Here is a 21,249-nt window from a genome sequence, read left to right as displayed (position 1 = left end):
TAGTAGCCACAAGGAACCATAAAATTGTATGGGTCACTATCCTGTGTTATAACATTCTCAGATCTAAGGTAGTTTTTGGGCTTTGACTCTTTCTAAACAACCACAAGGGAAATAATATTAACATGTTCCTTGGTGGCATTCACATTGAGGCAGATATTTATTGAGCTCACAGTTCTATATACAGTTCAGAGTTAAACAGTAAAGTTTAAGTGTTGACCAAACTTGATTAACCTAAACAGCAAAGTGAAGAGTGGGGTATGACAGGAGGCTAAAACACTCAGCTGCCCTCATTCTGATTAAACAAACAAATAAACACTAATGCTACTGTTACCACTGTTCGACTTGTACCTACAGTTCTGTGGCCACTGTGTCAAAAATGTCAAGAAAGGGGCTGGGGATTTAGGTCAGTGGTTCTGGCGCCTGCCTCGCAAGTGCAAGGTCCCAAGTTCAATCCCCGGTGCCCCCCTAAAAAAAATGTCAAAATGATTATTTATTGCTCACCTATAATCACGTGCTCTATATGAATCACCTGAGAGGAAATTGCTCTGCTTCTATCATATAGGAAAATGAGGTTCAAAGGATTTAAGTGACTTAACAATGATTAAAGAGGATACTGGAATCTGGACATTTAGCTCCAAAGCCTATGTTGTGCCTATGACAATAAGAAAGAAAAATGGCCAGTTGTTCGATAATAACTATTTTTTATTCATTTTTTAAAAGTATTCAGCAGGGTTGTAGCTCAGTAATAGAACACATGCTTACCATGTGTGAGGCCCTGTGTTCAATCCCCAGCACACTCACTAAACTCATAACAAAAAAAAACCTTACCTATGAATCAATGAAAATTTCACTGATTTGCTTTACAAGCTCTTCTGCTACCACTTTCGTGCAATAAGCAGCATCCATATTATAAGTGTTCTTCTCGCCTGTACCGGTCTTTCTAGAAAAATGGTTGACTCTAAAGGTTATACTGAGCCAGGTGTGGTGGGGAACGCCTATAACCCCAGCACTTTGAGGCTGAGGCAAAAGGATTGCCCAAAGTTTGAGGCAGCCTGGTACATAGTGAGCTCAAGGCCAGCCTGAACTACATAGTAGACCCTGTCTCAAAACAACAACAAAAAAGATTATGGTGAAGCTGGGGATTTGGTTCAGAAGCAGAATGGTTGTCTAACATGTGCAAGGCCCTGGGTTCTTCCCTGGCACCACAAAAAACAAACAAAATAAAGGTTACAGTAATAACAATTAAGAGGTTTGAAATAAACCTATAATAGTGTATTAAAATATGGACAGAATTTTGATACTAATAAGTTTCCAAAAGGCCTACATCTAAAACACTGAAACTTAAACTGGTTTATCTTTACAAAAAAAAAAAAAAATACCTGGAAATAGTGGCACACACCTGTACTCCCAGAACTCAGAAGGGTAAGGAGGATCGCCACAAGTTTGAGGCCAGCCTGGGCTACATAGTGAGTTCCAATCAGCCTGAACTACATATATATACAGCAAGCTTCTGTTTCAAAAAAAAAAGTTTAAAAGTAGCTGGGCATGGTGAAGACTGCAGTCCCAAAACTGCAAGAGGTTGACACCAGAGGATCACAAGTTTGAGAACAGTCTGGACAATTTAGCAAACTAGTGAGACCCTGTCTTTTTAAAAAGTGGGGAGATGAACCAAGGATTTAGCTCAGTGGTTCCGCTGCCTGCCTCAAAAGCCCAAGGTCCTGAGTTTGATCCCCAGTACCAAAAAGAAAAAAAGTGGGGGTAGAGGATAGGGTTGTGGCTCAGTAGGAAGGTCCTGGGTTCAATCCTGAGGAGGGAGTAAGTTTGGGGGGTTTTTTTAGCCAATTTCCTCCTATAATTTTGGAAGGGATCTGTAACATACTCCACCAGACTCTACTAAGCTTTAGCATGTGGTAAAATGAACCGCTTTTCATTTTACTTCCAAATAAAGCAAAGATGCTATCACTTCAACTAGAAAAACTTAACCAATATTAAAAAAAGAGAGAGAGAATGTGCAATGGCACAGATCTCAAGTTTCAAAAGAACTATGAATTTAGACCCATAAAAAGGCAGTAAGAGCCTTCGTAAGGCTTGCTGGAGTTCAAACATGTTTTATAACTATTACATCATGGAAAACTGGTTGTGCTAGGTCCTAGATACGAGAACTCATGAGGAAAATTCAGCTTAACAGACATTAACCATTAGAGCTTCACATCAAGTGATACTGAACTGAAGGGGCTCAGTCTAGCTTTCTCTTTTCTGTCCACAATTTTCATAGTCCAACTTTAGCATCACCAAAGGCAGAATACACAATCAGATTGCTCAACAATCAGATCCTGTCGATAGCACTACACATAATAACAAGAGGATCAATCAAGTTCTTGGTTTAATTTTACATTTTTTTAGTGAGGCAATACAAAGATCTAGAGTCAGTTACGTAGCTCAGAGGTAGAGTGATACCTAGGAATGTAAGGCGCTGGGTGGGATCCCCAGTGGGGTGGGGGGAGGGGAGGGGGGAGAGAGAGAGAGAGAGAGAGAGAGAGACAGAGAATACATATATATATTGCCAAAATGCCTTTTTAAAAAAATTTCAGGGAGTTCATAAGAGAAATAATATTCACAAACCCAAGGATCTAAGTTGTGTTCCCCAAGCCTTGAAAAGCTTCCTCTTTCCCAAATTTATTCTTTATTCTAACATCACTTATAAACTCACACCAAAATAGCAATTTATATGAACATACACTCACTTATGTAAAAATACTGTCACAATGATTACTACTTCTCCCTCTCCCAAAGAGAAAGAAATGTATAGAAGGAAGAAACTTTCAATTTAATGAGCATGTATCAAGTAATTGCTATGAGCAAGACTGGACTCTCCATAGGAAAACAATTTTTTTTTTTGGTGGAGGCTGTTGAGAGAGAATCTCTCTACATAGTCCAGGCTGGCTTTGAATGCACTATGTACCCTAGGGTGGCCTCAAACTTGTGATCCTCCTGACTCAGCCTCCTGAATGCTAGGATTACAGGGGTGCACCACCACACACAGGAGAATTAAACATTTTTGTTGTTGTGGTTTACAGTGCTAAGGATCAAACTCGGCCTCACGCATGCTAGGCAAATGCTATACCAATGAGCTACACCCTAGGTCTATTTTCGGTTTTGTTTGATTTTTTGTTTTCATTTTTACTGCTTGTCTCATATATACTAAGCACAGTACCAGGCAAAGGGGATTAAGAGGGCAGTAAAAAAATAAACAGGATGGTTCCTTTTTCAGGAAGTTCACAGATAAGCCAGGCACAGTGGTGTGCATCCAGAATCCCAGCAGCTGAAAAGCTGGGCCAGGAGGATTTCAGTTAGAGGCCAGCATGGGCTACATGGCAAATTCAAAGACAGCCTGGATCTTGTTTCAGAGAGGGGGTGGGTCACAAAGAATGAATGATGTGATACAGAACATTTACCAAGCACTTAAGGATGTATCAGACACAATAAACTTTTAGTGCTTATCTCATTTAATCCTTACAAAAACAGTTGTGATAGGTATTATTCTCTCCATTTTAAGGACTGAAGAGAGATTAAGTAGCTTGCCAATGAGCACACAACTGGCAAATGGCAGGGTCGCGATTGGACCCTTACTTGGGGGCGGGGGGGGGGGGGCTTGCGTTTGCCAGGCAGGCAGCAGAACCACTGAGCTAAATCCCAGCCCTCGATCCTTACTCTTAAACTTCAAACTGGCAGTGGTGGCTCACAGCTGTGATCCCAGCAGGAGGGGTGAATGGCGGAGGGGGCTGAGGCCAGAGCAGCCTGGGCTACATAGTTAGTTCAAGGCCAGCCTGGACTACATGGCAAGGCTGTTTAAAAATAAATAAATAAACAAAACAAAAAACCCACAAAGATATTTAAAGCTATACAGCCTCAATATATGATGCTTCAGATTATAACAATAAAAATATTTAAGGCTGCCAGGTGTGGCAGTGCGCCCCTGGAATCCCTGTATTCTTGGAGGCTGAAACAGGACAACCACAAGTTAGAGATCAACCTGTGCAACTCAGTGACTTAGTGAGACTCTGTCTCAACATAAAAAAGGACTGGGGAGGGCTGGGGATTTAGCTCAGTGGTGTCTGAGCCTGCCTTGCAAGCCCAAGGTCCTGAGTTCGATGTCCAGTACCAAAAAAAAAAAAAGGACTGAGGATGTAGCTCAGTGCAAAGGCCCTGGGTTTAAACCCCAGCACCGATGGGAAAGTGTAGATTTAATGTGTTTGTACTGCAATGAACTCTTTATGTTCATTATTTCACTTAATCTTCCTGTCAATCTAGTACACTATATTATTATTACTCTCTACTGAGAAGAAAAAACTGAGAATATAGAGGTTATACAATTTGTCCAGGGTTCCCAATTATTAATGGGCAAACCATCATGGACTTGTTGTCTGAATTCCAGACACACTTATAATTGCCAACTTGCTATCTCCTGATCTCTCAGTCTTAAAACCTGTTCTTCACTAAGTCTTCCCCAGCGTAGTTACTGGCAATACAATTCTTCCAGTTTGTTCCAGGCAAAAACCTAAGCAATAGTCATCTTGACTCCACCCCGTCTTGTGCTAATATCCTACAACCAAATTCATTGGGAAATCCCAATGCCTCTTTCAAAAATATTTAGACTCCAACCCCTCCTGCTCACCTCTACTGCTACCATATGGCCCCAGCCTTAGTTTTCATCAGTCCCATATGTATATAGTTTCAAACAGGCATATAATGAAAGTAACAGTCCCTACCCCACCCAAACAACACTGAATCCTACTCCACTACCACTTTCACCATTTTCACCTGTTTCTTTCTTTTCTTTTTTTTTTTTGGTGCTGGGGATCGAACTCGGGACCTTGTGCTTTCGAGGCAGGCGCCAGAACCACTGAGCTAAATCCCTGGCCCTATCATCTGTTTCTTGTTCTTATCTGTTTCCATCTAGCTATCATCCTTATACCACTATTTCTGATCTTCACTACTGACTTTTCCCTTGAAGCTGAAGAGGTTAACACTCAAATTATTTCCTTTCCAGTACCGTCAGAAGACAAATTTGGGTAAGATCAATATTCAGGGGAAAAAACTGAGACTCAGCATTTATATTATCATGACATTATTAATCACTATTAGGGCACATACTCTACGATTATATTTTATTTTTTCTACAATTTTTTGCTTCTTCTTTCATTTGCTTTTTTTTTTTTTTGGTACCGGGGATCAAACTCGGGTCCTTGTGCTTGCGCAGCAGGCAGTGAAACCACTGAGCTAAATCCCCGGCCCTCATTTGCTTATTAAATACCTACCAGTAATTCTTCCCAAAGCCTCCAAAAGAATTGTAAAATTCTTCTGAATATGGATTTCCACCCTGCTAAACACATCAGGAAAGCTCTACCTCCTTTGCTCACACTCTCTCTCCAACATCTCTACTTACTCTCTTGCACAACAATCATCCTGGGGCTTCTTGTTACCTTTCTACTCTTTCTTCTAAATATCATGGCTTCCTTTATATTTTTACTTTGTTGTTCTGATGGGACACACCCTACAGTAGCTTTGTAAGGAAGAATACATCAGACAAAAACATTTTGAGACCGTGCCTGTCTAAAAATCTCTTGATTCTACTCTCAGTTTGTCTGGATATAGAAGTCTTAAATAGAAGGCTGAGGATGTAGTTCTGTCAAAGAACACCTGCTTAGCAGGTGAATGCCTTGAATATTCAAGTCAGTCTCTCTCAGTAGCTCTCTCTTCCTCCCTCCTGCTCTCTAACTCACTCTCTCCTTATGTCTCTGTCTTTGTCTCTGACTCTCTCTCTCTCCCTCCCCTCCCCCACCTTCCTCCCACCATCAAAAATCCTTTTCTCAAGGGCCAGGGATTTAGCTCAGTGGCACTGGCACCTGCCTTGCAAGCATAAGGTCCTGAGTTCGATCTCCAGTACCAAAAAAAAAAGACAAAAATCCTTTTTCTGAAATCTCTGTTCCACTGGTCTAACTTCCATAGCTCATGTTGAGATCTATCTAATACTACTTTGATTCTCAAATATTTGTATGAATCAGTCTGTTTCCCCACACACACATACGGGATCGAACTCAGGACCTTGCGCTTGCCAGGCAGGTGTGGCGCCACTGAACTACATCCCTGGCCTATGTATGAATCAGATTTATTTTTCTCTGTGCAAGTCCTTAGACTCTTCCTTTTATTATCTGTATTCTAAAATTTCATAATGATATCCTCTGAGATGGGTCTTTTTCATTCATCATGTTGGGCACTTAATAGGCCTTTTCTTTCTTTCTTTCTTTCTTTCTTTCTTTCTTTCTTTCTTTCTTTCTTTCTTTCTTTTTTGGTACCAAGGATCGAACTCAGGACCTTCCACTTGCAAGGCAGGCTGCGGTACCACTGAGCTAAATCCCTGGCCCTTAATGGCCCTTTTCAATCAGGAAGCCCCCACCCCACCCTTCTCTCTCTCTCAGTACAGAGGACTGAACTCAGGGCTTTTGCATTGAGCTACATCCCCAGCCCTTTTATTTCCCTTTATTTTTTTATTTTGAGAGAGTCTTGCTAAGTTGTCCAGTCTGAGCTCAAACTTGAGATTCTCCTGCTTCAGGCTTCCACAGTGCTGGAATTACAGGTGCATAGAACCACTGTGCCAGCTTAGAGTATGTTCTCTTATTAATTAAAAAAAATAGGGCCGGGGATTTAGCTCAGTGGTTTCGCCGCATGCTGCACAAGTGCAAGGACCTGAGTTCAATCCCCGGTACCAAAAAAACAAACAAACAAATAAAAAAATAATTTTAAATAAATAAATAAATTAAAAGAATAGACTTCCTAGATTAGTCTTTTAATTTTCTTAACTTTTATCTATTTTTATTTTTCCCTGTAATGGGGGATTTTCTCCAACTTTTATCTCTTTGACTTACTGAAATGGCTTTATTTATTCTATTTTTTTAATTTCTAAGAAAAATAATCATTGTGGTTCTCTATTCTTATTTTGTAGATGAAGTATCTTCTCTAGCCTCCTAAAAGATAATAAGCTTTTGGCCTTTTCTTTTTTTTTGAGACAGGGTCTCCCTATGTAGATCAGGCTGGTCCTGAACTCACTACCACATGTAGCCCAGGCTAGCCTCAAACTAGCAGTTTTCCTCCTGCCTCAGCCTCCAAGATTTCTGGGATTTCCAGTGTATCCCTCCATGCTAGCTTAGACAATATTATGTTAAAAAAAAAAAAAAAAAAAAAAAAAAAGTAGAAGCCTCTTGTCTCCCAGTTCCTTAGGAACCAAACTATACAAGAAACGGGCTGGCTGGGAATTTAGCTCAGTGGCACCGTGCCTGCCTTGCAAGCACATGGTCCTGACTTTGATCCCTGGTACCAAAAAAAACCCAAAAAAACATAACACTACTGGGATTTAGCTCAGTGGTTCTGCTGCCTACCTCACAAGCTCAAAGACCTGAGTTCAATCCCTGGTACCAAAACCAAACAAACAAAACAAAAAAACCCAAACAAACGAAAAACAGGGGCTGGAGGTATAGTTAAGTAGCAGAGTGCATGCCTAGATGCATAAAGCCCTGGATGCAATCAGTAGAGTGGGGAGGGGAGGAGGGAGAAAGAGGAAAAGGAAGGGAGGGAGGGAAGGAAGGAGAAGAGGGGATGGAGAAGCAGGTAGGGAGGGAGACTGGAGTGAAAGGAAGCAAAGACTGGCATAAACTAGTACTATGAGAATTTGGGAGGATAGTTTCCCAGTCTCAGTTGTTAGAATAACCATCTTCTCATAACCTATGCAGAAAATACCCAAAGTCATCTTTAATATTCTTTTTTGGGGGTTCCAGGGATCAAACTTGGGACCTTGCATTTGCCAGGCAGGTGGCGGAACCACTGAGCTAAATCCCTGGCCCTCTTTAATATTCTTTTATTCCTTGCTTCAGATTAGAAGTTAAGCCCCGCCTCCATACCGGAAACTGAACTCAGGACCTTGCGCTTGCCAGGCAGGCACAGCGCCACTGAGTTAAATCCCCTGCCCCACAGAAGTTAACCTTTGATTCTAAATCTTCAAGGACTTTTGCATCTGTTCTTTCTCATATATCTCTGTAGTGGGGCCTCTTTACTTTTAACTGGACTGAATTATCTTCCCTATATCTTTGCCCCTTTTTTTACTGGAGAAAATGAATAGGTCCAAATAAAGGAAGGCAATTTTTAAAAATAAAAGCCAAACCAGGAGTGTTGGTGCACCTGCAATTCCAGCACTTGGGGGACGCTGAGACAGGAGGATTGCTGAAAGTTCAGGGCCAGCCTTGGTTACATATGGTAGTGAGTTCAAGGTCAGCCTGAACTACAGAGCGAGACCCTATCCTAGAAAACAAACAAATAAACAAACAAATCACAATAATGTCTAGCACAGGGCAGGACTGGGCAGTTCTAAGTAAGCATTTTGTGAATCAAAGGCATACACTCCATTTAATCAAATGACAATAACATTGTTACAAATGCATTTTGAAGAGGACCTGAAGTATTTTGAACAAGAATTAGTATACAGAATGTGGCCCCCAAAAAAGTAAGGAAGAGAATATAAACAGCCTAAAAGAAATATTAAATTTTTCATGGCATGAAAAATAACGAGAGATGAGAACAAATCCTAGTGCAGGTCTCAGAAAGGCCATTGGGGAATGGAAGTGAACAGGGAGTTGAATTGGGTCACAGATCTTGGACGCTTCCTGGAGTAAACAACCTTATCCACAAGAGGCCCACACAATCAGTCCCTGCACTCAACAAAGTATTTCATTGTTCTTTAAAAAAAACAAACTGATAACTTAGAGCAACTGATAGTTAAACAACCAATCTTAACTGTACCAATGTATTTTTTTAAAAAGACATACAAACAAAATTTACACTGCTTCTGTAATGTACCAGGCCCACTCTTTTCCTTCCAAATAGAAATCTTAGGAGGGAGAGAGATAAAAGGAAAAAGGGAAGCAGAAAGGTTAAGGTCAAGAAAAAGAAAAAAACACTGCAAATGTCTAGCCTGCTCTCCTGTGGGCACACAATAGCCCTGGGCGCAGAGGAGAAGGGTGTCCCGAGGATTAGATGCCCGCCAGCTGGCAGCGCACACAGCCTCTGTCCCAAGTCGATTTTCCATACCACCAACACAGGAATCTTCAACTTCTCTTTTTTTAATCAAGAGACTATTTCTTCAAAACTCTTATACAGAAGTTCAATATAAAACAGATAAAAGGTGGAGCTGCTCTGGCTACATAAAGCCAAGGAGGAAAGAGAAGCCCCATTTGCTCACAACATCCCTCCCCTGGCCAGCTCCTCAGGAAGCAAATCTAAAAATAATAGGGTTCCAGGAGGTGGACGGTTCCCAATTTAGATCCAATAATCTTACTTTGGAGGGAAACTCTGCCTTATACTTCTGCTCCAGCTTCTATACCTGTAAAGGAGAGGTTAGAGGGGCCAGGGATTTAGCTCAGTGGTTCCGCCACCTGGCTCAAAAGGCCAAGGTCCCATGTTGGATCACCAGTACCAAAAAAAAAAAAGAGAGAGAGCTTAGAGTATGTATACTGCTGACTAAAAAACAGTAAGAAAAAGTAGAAGTAAAGTGTTATCAGTAAATTGCTATGACAACTAGGAAGCATTTAGGAAATACAAATAAAGACGTTGAGATTGGATCACAGTCATGCTTAGTTTGCTACTACAGGGTCCTAGAGAAGTATAATAAATGTTTCTACTGCTATTATTCCTCTGGAAACAAAGCCAAGAGGATTTGTTTGCTCTAAGTCACTGGTTAAGAAAACTTCCTTTTGCTATATTCAAAATATACAATAAGTAAAGACACAGATACAGGAAAGATATAAACAATTAGGAACATCTTTTTAAAAAGTCATCTGCAGGGCCAGGGATTTAGCTCAGTGGTTCCAGCACCTGCCTCGCAAGCGCAAGGTCCTGAGTTCGATCCCCAATACCAAAAAAACCCAAAAAACAAAAAACAACAACAACAAAAAAAGTCATCTGTAGGCAGCATGGTAGCATGGTGGTGTACGCCTGTGATCCCAGCACTTGGGAGGCTGAGGCAGGAGGATCTGCCACAAGTTCAAAGCCAGGCTGGGTTACACAGTGAGTTCAAGGCCAGCCTGAACTATATAGCAAGACCCTGTCTCAAAAGAAAAAAAAAAGTAATCTGCAGGGTATAATAGTATGTGCCTATTAACCCAGCACTCTGGGAGGCTGAGGCAAGAGGATTCCAAGTTTGAGCTCAACCTAGGCAATGTAGTGAGATCCTGTTTCAAAATAAAAAATTAACCAGGCCTAGGATACAGCTCAGTGTGAAGGCCCTGGATTCAATTCTCAGTACTGGGAAAAAAAAAAAAAAGTAATCCTCTTCCAGGCTTTTAAACTGCTGTATATTCGAGACAAATGGCTGATGAAGAACAAAAGTAGTCAATATCAGAGCACAAACCCACCATAGTTAAAAGTAATTATAATTTTTTCATATTATACATACAGGGCCGGGGATTTAGCTCAGTGGTTCCGGCACCTGCCTCACAAGCACAAGGTCCCGAGTTCGATCCCCAGTACCAAAAAATTAAAAAATAAAATAAAATATAACCTTTCATATTATACATACAGTGTGACAGTTCCTGTGCTAGAGGCTTTATATGCATTATCTCATTTGTTGGCTTATTGTGAACATTAAGTAGCACTATCTTTTACACATTACAAAACTCAGCTAAGAGCAAAGAATATTACTTTTTGTAATTTAAAGGTAGTGGAAATAATTAATTAATAAATTAATTAATTAAAGGTAGTGGGATGAGGATCATCCCTAAGCAATGGCGCCAGAAGAAAATAAGCTAGAAAGTACATCAAGGAGACATAAGAGTAGTAAGAGTAACATTGGTCTCAAAACTAGGCAGGAACACATATGTCTACGAAAACAAGGGTGAAGAGATAAGTGGGCTGTCACACAGCGCTGTCCAATACAATAGGTCACTAACTTCATGTGGTAAATTTAAATCAAATCCAACAAAAAATTCAATTACTTGCTTGCACTAGCCTCATGTCATGTTCATCAGCCATTGTGGTTATTATGCAGCACAAATACAGGACATTTCTATGACTGCAAAAAGTTCTATTGGACAGCATTGCTTTGGCAGAAAATCCTTGAATATATTAAAAACAGAAGAAGACACTCAAGTAATGTTTGGTGACCATATTAATCAGCTTTCCTATCACTGGACACAACACTCAACATCCACAACTTGTAGGAGACATTTACTTTGGCTCACAGTTTGGGGGGATTCAGTCCATGGTCAGCTGGCTCCATGGCAGGATCTTCATGGTTGAAGGGTATGGCAGAGCAGGGGAACAGTGGCAGAGAGAAAGGAGCCAGGAACAAGACAGAGGCCATGGTGCACCCCCAGACACACTCCACCACTCCCCTGGGGAGATCCAGAAGCCAATCAAGTCAACACAATCAAGCTTAACCATCACATGGAGTGAATGAATGAATTAAAGAAAGACAGACTTCAATAGACTTTTAAAAGAACAAGCCAGAGGAAAATAAACTAACAATAATAACAACTTACCATAAGCCAGATACTGTTCTAAGTCCTTCATATGTACTAATTTAAGTAACACTAGATAACAATACTATATGAAGTATTTACTATCATTACCCTCATTTTATAGATAGGAAAACTAAGGCTTAGAGAGGTTAAGTCATTTTCTCAAGATCCAAGATTTGAACCCAGGCAGTGTAATCTAGATTCTAATGTCTTCACTTTTAATAATCATACTATATTACTACTTTTTAAAAAAAATACAAGTGAGGCCAGGGATTTAGCTCAGTGGTTTCACTGCCTGCTGCGCAAGCACAAGGACCCGAGTTCAATTCCCGGTACCAAAAAATAAATAAGTCAATAAATAAATAATTTAAAAATTTTAAAATACATGTAGTAACAGTATATATTTATGGTGTAAAATGTGATGTTTTGATATAAGTATACATTGTAGAATGAGGTAATTACTATATTCATCATGTCACATCATTTTTTGTACAAGACATTTGAAATTTAGCAATTCAGAAAATTTATTTTTGGTGGTACTAGGGACTGAACCCAGAGTCTTAACACCAAGCTTCATACTCAGCCCTATTTATTCATTTGTGAGTTCATTTGTTTTTGAGACAGGGTCTTGCCAAGTCCCTAAGTTACCCAGGCAAGGCTTAAACTAGTCTTCATTCTGGGATTGCAGGCATTTGCCACCATGCCTAGGTAATTATTAATTATAGTCACCATTCTGTGCAATAAATCTCAAAAACCTATTCCTTCTGTCTAATAAAATTTTGTATCCCTTGGTCAACATCTTCCCATTCCTTCCTCATTCCTCCAACCTCTGTTGACCCATTACCATTCTAGTCTACTTCTACAAGGTCAACTTATTTAGCTTCCACATGTAAATGAAAACATGTTATTGTTTCTCTATCCCTGTCTGATTTCACTTAGCATAATTTCTCTGGATTCATCCAAGTGTAACAACGGACAGAATTTCCTTCTTTTTAAAGCCTATGGTATTTCTTTGCACATATATATCATTTTCTTTATACATTCATCCATTAATGAACACCTAGGCTGATTCCATATCTTAGCTATTATGAATACTGCTGCAATGAACATGGGAGCATGACTATGTATTACTGAGTCAGATGGTAGTCCGTTTTCAGTGTTTTGGTTTTTTTTTTCTTTTTCAGTTTACTCGGGACCTTGCATTTGCAAGGCAGGCAGCAGCATCACTGAGCTAAATCCCCAGCCCCATTTTCAGTTTTTTGAGAAACCTCCATATTGTTTTCCACAGTAGCCGTACTAACTTACTTTTCCTTTTTTTTTTTTTTTTTGGTATCGGGGATCGAACTTGGGTCCTTGCGCTTTTGAGGCAGGCGGTGGAACCACTGAGCTAAATCCCCGGCCGTAATTTACATTTTTATCAACAGCTTACAAGGGTTCCCTTGCCAACACCTATAATCTCTTGTGTGTGTATGTGGGTGTGTATCTGTGTGTGTTAGTAGAGATTGAATCCAGGGCCTTGTACATGCTAGGCAAGTCCTGTACCACTGAGCTACATCTCCAACCCTCATCTTTTTTTTTTTTTTTGTACCAGGGATTGAACTGAGGACCTTGCGTTTTCCAGGCAGGCGTGGTGCTACTGAGCTACATCCCTGGACCAGCCCTCATCTTTTTTATTTTTTATTTTTATTTTTATTTTTTGGTACCAGGGATCAAACTCGGGTCCTTGTGCTTATGTAGCAGGCGGCGAAACCACTGAGCTAAATCCCCGGCCCTTCATCTTTTTTAATAACAATCATTCTACAGGTAACAGGTGATAATCTCATTGTAGTTTTAAATTCATTTCCCTAATGACTGGCTGAGTATTTTTTTCATGAACTAGTTAGCCATTTACATGTCTTCTTTTAAGAAATGTCTATTAAAGTTTCCCCTCCCTCTTTTTTTTTTCTATGCTGGGGATCAATCCTAGGGCCTTGTGGATGCTACCAGGTAAGTGCTTTATCACTGAGCTACATCCCTAGCTTCATTCTTCATTTTAAAATCTGCGTTGTTTCTTGCTACTGAGTTGCTTGAGTTAGTATATATTTTGGAGGTCTGCCCCTTATCAGGCTGGGCTCAAACTTGCGATCCTCCTGCCTCAGCCCCTCTAGTGATGGGACGACAAGCATGTAATACTACACCTAGCACATTTTAAATATCTACAGCAGGAACTGGGGGGAGTGAATCTCTCAGAGGTACAGTGCTTATCTAATATGTGTGAGGCCCTGGGTTCAATCCCCAGCACTTCATTAAAGACAAACAAACCAATATATATATATTTCTCTTCTTAATTCCTTTTTCCCCACCAAAAACTCCTAGGAAAATGGGTAGCAGGTATGTGGTAACCAGGTGCTTTGGTCACTGGCTCTATCAGGATGGAAACACACAGTTCTACACAATCTGTACCTCTGTGGAAGTTTTATGTGGGCAGGTCTTGGTCCTAGAATTTTAAAGATCTGTCCTGGCAAAAATAATCAGTCATAGGCCAAGGATTTAGCTCAGTGGTTCCACCACCTGCCTGGCAAGCGCAAGGTCTCAAGTTCAATCCCTGTACAAAAAAAAAATCAGTCATGCTCATTAGAGAACAATAGGAAATACAGAAAAGTTGGGGAAACAAAAACACCTGTAATCTTATCATATAGACATATGTACCTACTAGCAATATTCTGGTATATTTACTTTGTCTTTTTTCCCCTAACGACAGAAAAACATACCCAGTGGTACCTCAGTTCACGAACTCTATTCTCTCCACAATTCTGGTTGCAAACCAAGTTGGATGAGAACCAAATCAAATTCAGTGGTTAGATTCAATGCTGATCTCAGGGAAAATTTGATTTGGTTCTTGTCCAGTTCAGTTTGCAACCAGAATCATGGAGAGAACTGAGTTCATAAACCGATGTACATAAATATACAGAGTCTCCCAAAAAATGTATACACACTTTAGGAAAAGAAAAATACTATGATTTTTTTTCAACAGATAGTGTTATCTTTTTATGGGGGACTGTAAAGGATGTCATACATTGCAGAAAAACCAGCACACTGCCAGCCATTAAAGAAGAAATTGAAAACACATGGGCAGCAATTTACCATACTACTAAATGTCTGGAAGCTAATGGCCACCACTTTAAACACCTCTTGTAATTGTAGAGGCCAAAGGTAACTTGCATTAATCTCAAGATGTTTCAATAAATTTAGTATTAAAATATTTATACAAGTTTTTCTTTTCCTGAAGTGTGTATACATTTTTTTGGTGGCCTCTCTCTCTATATATATATATACACAAATATACATGTGTGTGTGTGTATATATATATATATATACACAAATATACATGTGTATATATATGCAGTTATATTGATTATAGAATTTGAGATCCTGGTTTTTGTTTTGTTTTGTTTTGTGGCACCGGGGATCGAACTCAGGACCTTTCACTTGTGAGGCAGGCACTGGAACCACTGAGCTAAATCCCCAGCCCATAGATCCTGGTTTTTTTAAATTGAATTAAATAGTATTCAGCTCTTTCCCTTCCTTTTATTTATTTATTTATAAATAACACAGAATCTCACTCTGTTGGCCTCAAACTCCTAGGCTTATAAGATTTTCCCAAATCAGACGTCCAAGCAGCTAGGGCTACAGGCATCCACCACCACACCTGGTTTCCATTTATATATTTTAAATTCCAAAAAGATCTTTATTAATGCTATTCATAATTTGATTACTCTTAAAGTTTCCTTTTGCATATTTCTATTTAGTTATTTCTTGCAAATATTTTCTATTACTCTATGGATTGTCCCTTTGCTCCATTGTTTCCTTTGCTGTACAGAAGATTTTAGTTTGATACTGTCTCATTTATCTAATTTTCTCTTGTTGTCTATAACTACAGTTGTTCAGACAAACGTTGTGGAGCTTTTCCTCTGCTTTCTTCTAGTAGTTTTACTCTCTTAATACACTAGTTCTATTATATAACAATTATATTTAAAAATTTTGATGTAAGAATAAAATTTATTTAAAGCAAGGTTTGGGGTTTTTTTTTTATGCCTTGTTCTGTTTTGTTTTTGCAACAGGATCTCACTATGTAGTTTAAATTGGTCCTCCCTCATTATGGAGGGCTGGCTGGTCTTTAACTCACAGTGATCCTCCTGCCTCAGCCTCTGGAATGCTGGATTATAGGCATGTGCCACCACACCCAGTTTTAGGGTGAGGTCTGACCCCTAGCATTCCCTTCCCAAATTTTTTGTAATTAAAAGTCAACCTTCCATGTGTTTGTCAACTCAATTCACAAGAGAATAAGGAAATGTGAAATAAAAAGACTGGTAGGAAATATACCGAAATGCTAATAATAGTTTTATTCCTAAGTACTAAAACTAAGAGCAATTTTATGTTGTTTTTAATAATTCTATTTTGTGCTCCCAAAGTGATCATGTCTCACTTCTGTAATAATAACAAAATAATAATGATTTTTAAGCTAGATGAAAATAGAATCATCTTTAAAATTCCCAGCAGAATATCAAATTACATGCTATCCATCTCAGTCTCAAATATGACAGAAACTCCCTAACTATCTCTGGGCCCTTAGTCTCACTAACACTAAGCTTTTTTGTATCTTGTCATCAGTTGCCCTATCATCCTAATCCCTGCTCCAAATCTAATATACAGAATATAAAATACAATCTTCTTGGCTTTAGACAAAGCATTTCTAAATAATCTGGCACAATTGTATCTTTCCATATTTATCTACCAATACTATCTTTTTTTTTTTTTTTTGGTACAGGGGATTGAACTCAGGACCTTTTGCTTGGGAGGCAGGCGCGGAGGAACCACTGAGCTAAATCCCCAGCTACCAATACTATCTTATCAAATCCTCAGCTCTAGCAGAAAAAACCCAGGCCTGAGAATTACAGACCTTGGAGAATACATAATCTCTCAGCATTAGTTCCTTTAATGGAGAGAAGCTGTGAAGATTAAATCTTTAAATAAGTAAAGCACCAGCATACAAACCCTCAACAAGTGGTGTTTCTCAACCAGGCATGAGGGTGCACACCTGTAAAGCCTGCACTCGGGAGGCTGAGGCAGGAAGATCACTGCAAACTCGAGGCCAGCCTGGACTACACAGTGAGTTCAAGGTCAGCCAGAACTATATATCAAAACCCTGTCACAAAACAAACAAAAATCCAAAGCAAGGGCAGGGGATTTAGCTCAGTGGCACCGTACCTGCCTCACAAGCACAAGGTCATGAGTTCAATCCCCAGTACCAAAAAAAAAAAAAAAAAAACCACAAAACAAAAAGTAGACAGTATTTCGCATTAGCAAATGAGATTTTCTTCACTGGGTCCTCAGAAAGCTTTGTACTTTTACATATACACTTCATATTGTAGGACTGCATAACTCTGTAATCATAAAACTCCCCTAGCCCTAACTGTGATTGAATGTGAGTAAATAGATAAAGATGCTTCTTAGTTCCAGGACACTAGATAAGATCCGTATCAGCCATAATTATCCAACTCTTTGTTCGGACACCACTATCTATAGAACAATCTACAAAGCATCTGCTGACTATCAGTACATGTCAGGCTAATTAACATACAAATGTAAGACCACTAAACCTTTGTAAATTTCGCCTGTTAACTCCCCTGCAAGCCCCTATAAAAAGAGCCTTTGGACTCTGGACTACACTTCTCTAAGCTACTTTGCTTTGGGAGTGCTGTCTGGCCAGACTAAGGTCTGTTTCACTTTCCAAATTGTCTGGTGTGTTCCGCTCCTTGGAGCATTTGGTAAGGCCTTTGGTCTTACATTCTGGAGGCACCGCTGGGATCCCTGGGTGTGCTTCACTATAGTCAGCTCCTGGGAGCCTTTGGTAAGGACAGCGGTCTTACAATATGTTGCCATTTTGTTCCTTTTGAAATTTATTCCTCATCTTCTCAAAGCCTATTAAAATTCAAAGTCTAGCTCAAGTCCTCTCCTCTAAGAAGCATTCCCTGACTCTATCAAGTCAATACGGCCTCTCACCCTATGAACTTCTACAGCACCTGGAGTTTATTCTACCAAGTAGTGGTGTCCTAGTTCCCATTACATGTATGTAAGTCCTAGATTCCCAGGTAAGAATGCAAATTTCTTGCTAACAGCCACTCTATTTCATATAACCCTGTATACCTTTCTGCTGTCTGACACTTTACCAGGCATATACTATATTCTCAAAAAATGTGCTAAGTGGCAACGTGCCTGCCTTGCTAATCCAATTTATAGATTTAGATGAAAATCATTAAAATAAAAATACTGGCTGGATTTTTTTATAGTGGATTTGGAAGCTAATGATTCTGTATAAACAGCAAGTTTCAAGTAAGCACATAATTTCATAATTTTGTACCACCGACAAGCCATACATCAGCTATATTCTCTCTCTCTAGTCCAAAATAAGCATATTAAATATTAGCAATAGATGACCCTAAGAGAACTGCCCTTTTATCATCTCAAAGCCTCTTACATGTAAGTCCTAATTATATATTGAACTAAACTGGGGTTTTTTGTTGTTTAATTTTTTTTTTTTTTTTTTTTGGTACCAGGGATCAAGCTCCGGTCCTTGTGGCTCGCGCACCAGGCGGCGAAACCACTAAGTGAACTAAACTGTTTTATTTCATCTCAATTGGAAATATACTTGCTTCACTAAATTATTAAGATAATTAAAGTGAGAAATACATACTGATTACTAGAAAGTGATTATATAATTATATATAAAAATAATTCTCAAATGCAAACTGTGTCTCAAGTGAGTGCTAAAAGTTTAGTGTAGATAGCTTGAAGGTATACGTTTGCTTTTATTTTCATTGATTTAACTACATTTCCTCATAAAACAATTAGGAAAATGAGATAACCACATAAAGACCAGTCTTTTCTTTTTGATAAATTACTAATCAGCACTAGGAAACAATCACTCTAATGAGCTGTTACCAATGTTCTAATGAGAATAAAGCAACTTGAGTGACAGAGGAAGTTGCCTTCTTAAATCCAGTTAATTACTTGGAAACGAAGTCTCAGTGGAAAAAAAAAAGAGACCTAGAGCACAGCTAAACCCCAGCAAAATAGATTCAGCAAGATAAATCGTGACTCTCTTTCCAGCTGCCTGAGCCTTCCGTAATGTTGCAGCTTTTTCACCGATCCCCAGAAGGAAAGAAGCACCATTACCTAAGGATGTTGGGATGGGAGAGTCTGTTCATGAGCTGCACTTCTTTCAACATGTTCGCCCGGTTACTGCTCAATGTGTTCATTTTAAGAGCCATCACCTGACCAGAAGCTCGATGGCGCACCTAGAAAATTAAATAGAATAAGAAAACAGGGTCAAGGGGAGCAGCTGTATATGAGGTCAAAGTCTCCACACATAGAACTTGCCACGGTTAGTACCCATTTTTTAAATTTTTTTATTAGTAAACATTTTTGGGGGTAGAAGAGAAAAACATTTGTGATACATAATGAATACACTCATTGTGATAGGACCAGCTTAGATAAAATAAGTAATTACATTGGAGTCTTGCTTTCATTAATGAATTTATTCCATTCCAGACCAAAATTATTCTACATTGAGCTGGACAGAAAAATATTAATACCTTAAGAAATCAAATCCTTCTTTTGCAGGGCAAGGGTATTTAGTCACATAATTTTAATACATTTCTTTCCACACAAGACTGAATTTAAGTCTCTATAACATTTCCAGTTACAATAATAACACATTAATATCCCTTTTTAAAAACTTGAAAAAACCAGGGGAAATATTTTAGCCTAACTTCTGATGGCTGCCATTGGTAAGTCAGGATACAAACAGGAAAAAGTCCCTTGGTAGAATTTTCAGAGTCCACAAAGAAGACATGCAGCAGATACAGAATATATAATGGTTAATGAACTATAAAACTGTCTTTTTATAAGACACTAAATTCACAGACTTACAGCCTCCCTCAAGCACCATAAAAATGTATCCATAAGATAAAAGCAGAGGCTGGGGGTGCAGCTCAGTGGTAGGCATACTGGCCAGGCAGGGACAAAGCCCTGGGTCTGATCTCCAACACCAAGGGCTGGGGATAGAACAGCACTGCATGGTGAACACAGAAAGAAGTCAGTGAACTATTCAGAGCTAATATTGTGTGTAGTTTTTTTGGGTTTTTTTTGGTCCCGGGGATCGAACTCGGGACCTTGCACTTGCGAGGCAGGCAGCGGTACCACTGAGCTAAATCTCCAGCCCCTACAGAGCTAATATGGTAGTAACCCAACCCAAAACACCTTATAATCATTCGTTTTTTTTGTTTGTTTTTTTTTGGTACCAGGGATCAAACTTGGAACCTTGTACTTGCAAGGCTGGCAACAGAACCACTGAGCTAAATCCCTGGTCCTACCTTATAATCATTTAAACACATTCAAGTTAGATACAACAAACATGGGCCACACTACTATTATTTTTTTGCTTGTTTGTTTGTTTTTCTTTTTGGTTTTTTGAGGCAGGGTCTTCCTTTGTAGTTCAGGCTGGCCCTGAACTCACTAGGTAGCCCAGGCTGGCTTCAAACTCGCAGTGATCCTTCTGCCTCAGCCTACTGAGTGCTGGGATTATAGGCATGTGCCACCAGGCCTGGCTCACAATACTATTCTTATACACAAAGCAAAGTTTATTACTAAAAGTTATTCAACCTTTATAGAATTCAATCTATTTTATATGTGTAAACATTATTTTCTCATTTCAGAGCACACTTTACAGGTTTTGAAAACTAATACAACTGATCATAGTGGTGAATGCCTGTAATCCCACTACTTAGGAGACTGAGGTAGAAGGATCATGTGTTTGGGGCCAGCCTGGGCTGTGGCGAGACCCTATCTGAAAAAACAAAAAGCAAATCAAGCAAACAAACAAAAAAAACTGTAACACTTTACTTGAATATTAATTATTTTCACTTTCTTAAACACAGTGTCAGTACTAGCAAAATGAGACTGCCAGAAAAAATATTTTTCTTACCCAAAAGAAGCTCAATTATTCACTGGCATGTAAGTTTCCAGCTGAGGAATTAAGAATGAGGCAGCAGAAAAATCATAAAAGTCTCAAAAGACCTCACTTCTTTCTGGCTTTAAAACAAATCACTTCAGATCTCACACAACAGGGACATGTTATGCAAAATGTTACCATTCTATGGACTTCAGGAGTACTCTTTCCACCTTATACTTCACTGGCTAAAACACTCCAATAGAAAATATGACAAGCTAACTTTTCAGCCCCCAATAACAGTAGCCCCTTAGAAGTTTAATGTTAACTACTAATGCAGGACAGACCTCACAGCCTATCAACAGTGTTTCAGAGGGGCCGGACCAGAAGAGGGAACGCTTGGAGCCATAGCATCCTTGAGCAGAACAACTAAGGCAGGAGCTGGAGATGTAGCTCAGTGGTAGGGCGCTTGCCCAGCATGTGTGAGGCCCTGGGTTTGATCTCTCACACCACACTAAAAAAAGAAAAGAAAAGAAAGGAAAAACTGAGGTGGAGCCCTGACAGCCTCTCCTAGATCACTTGGTGAGATCTGGCACTTCACTCTCCCACTGCATCAATGATCCTGTTGTTGTGGACCTCGTGATTGACCAGAGAAGTGGCTTTCCTTTCCAGATCCTGCATGGATAAGTTAAAAGA

General features: G+C 39.5%; 1 protein-coding gene across 7 annotated transcripts in view; it reads right to left on the bottom strand.

Moving 5' to 3' along the window:
* Tesk2 (testis associated actin remodelling kinase 2) overlaps window positions 1–21,249 on the bottom strand; it is a 139,151-nt gene that overhangs the window by 52,053 nt on the left and 65,849 nt on the right. For all 7 annotated transcript variants that reach the window (XR_015452662.1, XR_015452663.1, XM_013068545.3 and 4 more), the window contains one exon: window positions 18,780–18,901. Coding sequence is in view for 5 of the 7 variants with exons in the window: in XM_013068545.3 (XP_012923999.1) it covers window positions 18,780–18,901 (122 nt within the window). In the remaining 2 variants the exon portion in view is untranslated. The remainder of the gene's footprint in view (window positions 1–18,779; window positions 18,902–21,249) is intronic.

This window comes from Heterocephalus glaber, unplaced genomic scaffold (genome assembly GCF_053883595.1).
Source record: "Heterocephalus glaber isolate CG9 unplaced genomic scaffold, H.glaber_assembly_v1.0 deba00001451, whole genome shotgun sequence".
Classification (NCBI taxonomy): domain Eukaryota; kingdom Metazoa; phylum Chordata; class Mammalia; order Rodentia; family Bathyergidae; genus Heterocephalus; species Heterocephalus glaber.
Note: the sequence above shows the minus strand (reverse complement) of the source record. Positions and strands in the feature narration are given on the sequence as shown.